The following is a 6000-nucleotide window of genomic DNA, read 5'->3' on the forward strand; positions in this document are numbered from 1 at the left end:
TGGGTAAAGATGCTTCTCCTGAATTCCCTATTGGGTTTATTACTGACTATATTGTATTTACAGCCTCTAGTTTTGCTCTCACTAGCAAATAGAAACATCTTCTCTACATCTACCCTATCAAACCCTTTCATAATCGTAGACCTCTATCAGGTCATCCCGCAATCTTTTCTTTTGATTTGATTTTGATTTGATTTAGAGATACAGCACTGAAACAGGCCCTTCGGCCCACCGAGTCTGTGCTGACCATTAACCACCCATTTATACTAATCCTACACTAATCCCATATTCCGACCACATCCTCACTTGTCCCTATATTCCCCGACCACCTACCTATGCTAGGGGCAATTTATAATGGCCAATTTACCCATCAACCTGCAAGTCTTTTGGCTGTGGGAAGAAACCGGAGCACCCGGAGGAAACCCACGCAGACACAGGGAGAACTTGCAAACTCCACACAGGCAGTACCCAGAATTGAACCCGGGTCGCTGGAGCTGTGAGGCTGCGGTGCTAATCACTGCGCCGCCCTTTTCTACAGAAAAGAGCCCCCAGCCTGTTTCCTCCAATTAAACATTGGGAATTCTAAAACCATTGTCTTCAGCCTCTGCCACAAACTCCAGTACTTAGGCACTGATTCCATTTCCCACTCCTGGCCAGTGTCTCAGGCTGATCCAGACTGTTTGCAACCTTGGCATCCTCTCTGACTCCGAGGTCAGCTTTCAACCCCATGTCCTTTCCATCACAATGACCTCCTTCTTCCATTTACATAACATTACCCTGCCTTAGCGCATTCCATCTGCTGCTGAAGCCATCCTCCATACTTTTGTTATCTTCATACTCAAGTATTTAAACACTCTCCATTTTGACCTTCCATCTTCCACCCTAGAAAAGTTGAGCTCACCCACAATTCCACTGTCCATATCTTAACTTGCACCAAGTCCTGCTCACCTGTGCTCACTAGCCTACAGTAGCTCAATGTCCACTAATGCATAAAGTTTAAAATTCTCATCCTCCTGTTCAAATTGCTCCATGGCCTCCCACTCACCACCTCTACAACCTCCTCCCTACAGCTCTACAATTCTCTAAGTACACTGCATTCCTCTAACTCTGGATTCTTGTACAACTCCCTTCACCCCACCATTGGTGGTTGTGCCTCCAGTCTCGGCCTCAAGGTCTGAAATTCTCTCCCTCAACCTCCATCTCTTTTTCCTCCTTTAAGCTCCTTGTTAAAATAATTTTGAGTCAGGTCTGATTTTGCTGAATTTCATGAACTAAGCAGATTGAGTAATCCAAGTACGAGCCCACATTATACTGCTCCAATGTGTTTACCTTTTCTGTTCCCTCCCCACCCAGTGCAGAAAGAAGTGGTATGCAAGAAATTAAGAGTCCAATGAGCTCCTATTGTGAGGGTAATGTAGGTTGTCATGAGTATATCTATCCCCTATGTATTAATAGGATTTGCAGTATGCTACAGGGAAACTTTCTTTTCTGGATGCCACTGCTAGATTAACCTCCAGCCTGATATGAGGTGCTGGCTGTATTAAAAATCAACAATGCCTCATTTTGACCCACATGGGCTTCTTATAACAGGAATGGCTCAGAATGGAAAATAACAGGTGTCCAAAAGCACAAAATGTAGACTACAGAAACAGACAGGAGGTAGTGAACAGTGCCATAAGATAATTTATGTCCACCTTAGTTTAAAATCACACCTTGATGATGGCACCTGACAGTACAGTACACTGGACCACCAACCTGGATTTTGTACTCAAAATCTGAGTGGGATTTGAATCAAATCATAGAATGGTTACAGCACAGAAGGATGCCATTTGGCCCGTTGTGCCCATGCGGACACTGTAAGAGGAACTCAGCAAGTTCCACTCCTCTGCCTTTTCCCCTTTGCCCTCTTAACCCATGACCTTCTGACTTAAAGAGGTGAGAATGTTACTAGGGAGAGGTTAGGCAGCGATTGGGAGGGTGAACCCTGATCGGTTTCTCCACACACTCGAACCCAGGGTGATATGGAAAACTGCAGCGTCCCTGATATCAACTACGACACAAGGGTGGCACAGTGGTGCAGTGACTAGCACCGCAGCCTCACAGCTCCATGTACCCGAGTTCCGTTCTAGGTACTGTCTGTGCGGAGTTTGCAAGTTCTCCCTGTGACCGCGTGGGTTTCCGCCAGGTGCTCCGGTTTCTCCCACAGCCAGGTTGATAGGTAAATTGGCCACGGCAATTTGCCACCAGTGTAGGTAGGTGATAGGAGAATTGAGGGAAGGTGGGGATGTGACAGGGAATATAGGGTTAATGTAGGATTAGTATAAATGGGTGGTTGTTGGTTGGCACAGACTTGGTGGGCCAGAGAGCCTGTTTCAGTGTTGTATGACTCTATGACAAGTTGGGGTCAAAATAGGACCTTCTGATCTGCATGGTTGGAATAACAGACCAGCCAGTGCATCTGCCTATTAAGCATTTACAATTAAGACTATTATACTCCGGTTTAATGCGCGGTTACAAGTCCCATTCCCCATTGAGACACTGGCATCACGTGCTCGGCCCATGCCCTTTAACTCGCCTCCATCAAGGGCATGAGCGCGCGCATGACGCGTCAAACGACAGGGGCTCCGCGCGCCTCTCAGCCAATCAATGGCCAGCACACAATCATCACGTAGGAGCGCACCGCCCCGCATTCTCCCAGCGTCACGAAATCACCTCAGGTAAATCAATCAGTTCAATGATCATCGAACTGTATTCTTCGACTTAAAATAAACAGCTTCCTGAAGAAGTCTGACCCAGGGCCTCTGCCCTCGTGCACTGTTACCTCAGCGACCGTTAACATTTCTAACGATCTGTGAGACGGCTACCGCGGTAAGGGTGAAATGTCAGCCGCTCTGTTTTCTCCTGCTGTTACCTGGCTCGGGCGGAGAGCACAGCCAAGCCCGGGTGGTGCGTGGCTGTGGTGAGGATCCTGCAAGAACAGAGCATCGCCATCATACCCAGTGTTAGGATACGCAAGGATGCGCAGCAACTATATATAACCTCAGGAAAACAACAAGACCCGAGTGTCGCGGCAAGATAATCCGCGTCGAAACAAGTGCACAGGTTCAGCCACAGCGACACCTGCAGAGTAGCTGACCCAATGATTTGTCCCTCAGTGTAAGCGGTCCATAGAACCATAGAAAAATTACGGCACTGAAGGAGGTCATTCAGCTCATGTGTTTGCGCTGATGGAAAAAAATAACTGCCCAATCTAATCTTACAGCACCTGATCCGTAGCCTTGCAGGTTACAGCACTGAAGGTGCAGGTCCAGGAGCCTTTTAAATGAGTTAAGGGTTTCTGCCTCCACCACCATTCCTGGCAGTGAATTCCAGACGCTCACCACTCTAGGTGAAATTTTTTTTCCTCATGTCCCCTCTAATCCTTCTAGCAATCACCTTAAATCTGTGCCCCCTGGTAATTGACCTCTCCAGTAAGGGAAACAGGTCCTTCCTGTCTATCTAGGCGCCTCTTAATTTTGTACCTCTCAATTAAGTCACCCCTCAGCCTCCTCAGTTCTAAGGAAAACAACCCTAGCCGATCCAATCTTTCCTCATAGCTGCAACTTTCGAGCCCTGGCAACATTCTTGTAAATCTCCTCTGTTCTCCAGAGCAATTGCGTCCTTCCTGTAATGTGACCAGAACTGTACGCAATACTTTAGCTGTGGCCTAACCAACATTTTATACAGTTTCAGCATTACATCACTGCTTTTGTATTCTATACAAAGAACAAAGAACAGTACAGCACAGGAACAGGCCATTCGGCCCTCCAGGCCTGCGCCGATCTTGATGCCTGCCTAAACTAAAACCTTCTGCACTTCCGGGGTCCGTATCCCTCTATTCCCTTCCTATTCATATATTTGTCAAGATGTCTCTTAAACGTCGCTATCGTATCTGCATCCACCACCTCCCCTGGCAGCAAGTTCCAGGCACTCACCACCCTCTGTGTAAAAAAACTTGCCTCACACATCCCCTCTAAACTTTGCCCCTCGCACCTTAAACCTATGTCCCCTAGTAACTGACTCTTCCACCCTGGGAAAAAGCTTCTGACTATCCACTCTGTCCATGCCGCTCATAACTTTGTAAACCTCTATCCTGTCGCCCCTCCACCTCCGTCGTTCCAGTGAAAACAATCCGAGTTTATCCAACCTCTCCACATAGCTAATGCCCTCCAGACCAGGCAACATCCTGGTAAAGCTCTTCTGTACCCTCTCCAAAGCCTCCACGTCTTTCTGGTAGTGTGGCGACCAGAATTGAACGCAATATTCTAAGTGTGGCCTAACTAAGGTTCTGTACAGCTGCAACATGACTTGCCAATTTTTATACTCTATGCCCCGACCGATGAATAAATAAATAAATAAATAACCTCAGCCAATAAAAGAAAGCATTCCATATGCCTTCTTCACCACTCTATCCACCTGTCCTGTCACCTTCAGGGACCTGTAGACATGCACTCCAAGGTCTCTCACTTCTTCTACCCCTCTCAATATCTTTCTGTTTATTATGTATTCCCTTGCTTTATTTGCCCTCCCCAAATGCATCACCTCACATTTCCCTGGATTGAATTCCATTTGCCATTTTGTCACCCACTCAACCAAACCATTGATATCATTCTGGAGTCTATAGCTGTCCACTTCACTATCAACTACATGGCCAATTTTTGTGTCATCAAATTTCCCAATCGTGCCTACCATATTTAAGTCCAAATCATTAATATATACCACAAACAGCAAGGGACCTAACACTGAGCCCTGTGGAATGTCACTGGGAACCGCTTTTCATTCACAAAAACATCCATGGATCGTTACCCTTTGTTTCCTGTCACTGAGTCAATTTTGGATCCAACCTGCCACAATCCCCTGTATCCCATGGGCTTTCATTTTTCTGAACAGTCTGTCATGCGGGACCTTGTCAAATGCCTTACTAAAATCCATGTAGACCACATCCACTGCACTACCCTCATCAATCCTCCTTGTTACTTCCTCAAAAATCTCAATCAAGTTAGTAAGACATGACCTTCCCTTAACAAATCCACACTGACTATCCCTGATTAATCTGTGCCTTTCTAAGTGGCAGTTTATCCTAAATCAGAATTGATTCTAATAATTTACCCACCACCGAGGTCAGACTGACCAGCCTATAATTATTTGGCCTATCTCTCGCACCCTCTTTAAAAAATGGTATAATGTTCGCAGATCTCCAATCCCCTGGCACCTCGCCCATATCCAGTGAGGATTCGAAGATGATCCTCAGTGCATCTGCTATTTCCACCCTGGCTTCCTTTAACAACCTGGGATACAATCCATCCGGCCCTGGCAATTTATCCACCTTCAAGGATGTCAGACCCTCTAGTACTTCCTCTCTCATTATGCTTATCGTATCTAATATTTCACAGTCCTCTTTTACTAAAATGTCTGCATCATCCCTCTCCTTTTGTGAAGACAGAGACAAAAAACTCATGAAGAAGCCTGCCCTCATCTTCTGCACCCATGCATAAGTTCCTTTGTACATCTCTGTTAGGCCCTACCCTTTCCTTAGTTATCCTCTTGCTCTTAATGTACTGATAAAACATCTTTGGGATTTCCTTGATTTTACCTGCCAATAATTTTTCATGTTCTCTCTGCATTTCTGATTTCCTTTTTTAATTCACCCTGCACTTTCTATACTCCTCTAGGCTTTCCAAAGTATTACGTTTTTTGTAATTGTCATAAGCTTTCTTTTTCTGCTTTAACTTACCCTGTAAGCTTCCAGATAACCAGGGGGCTCTAGATTTGGCCATGCCACGCTTTATCTTTGTGAGGACATGCCTACACTGTGCCTGTAAAATCTCACTTTTGAATGCCTTCCACTGGTTTGCCACTAACCTTCCTTCAAGTAGCTGTATCCAGTCCACTTTCGCCAGGTCACCTCTGAGTTTCGTAAAATTTGCCTTCCCTAAATTAGAACTTTTACTTTGTCCTTTTCCA

The 6000-nt window shown here is 45.8% G+C and overlaps 1 protein-coding gene across 1 annotated transcript in view; it reads right to left on the minus strand.

The window, feature by feature from the left end:
• Positions 1 to 3026, minus strand: part of LOC137379108 (aspartate aminotransferase, mitochondrial-like) — a 50743-nt gene extending 47717 nt beyond the window's left edge. The window contains exon 1 of the mRNA XM_068049811.1: positions 2909 to 3026. Within this exon, the coding sequence (XP_067905912.1) occupies positions 2909 to 2991 (83 nt within the window). The 5' untranslated portion in view covers positions 2992 to 3026. The remainder of the gene's footprint in view (positions 1 to 2908) is intronic.
• Between the last annotated feature and the right edge of the window lie 2974 nt (positions 3027 to 6000).

The sequence above is a fragment of the Heterodontus francisci genome, chromosome 17 (genome assembly GCF_036365525.1).
Source record: "Heterodontus francisci isolate sHetFra1 chromosome 17, sHetFra1.hap1, whole genome shotgun sequence".
Lineage (NCBI taxonomy): Eukaryota > Metazoa > Chordata > Chondrichthyes > Heterodontiformes > Heterodontidae > Heterodontus > Heterodontus francisci.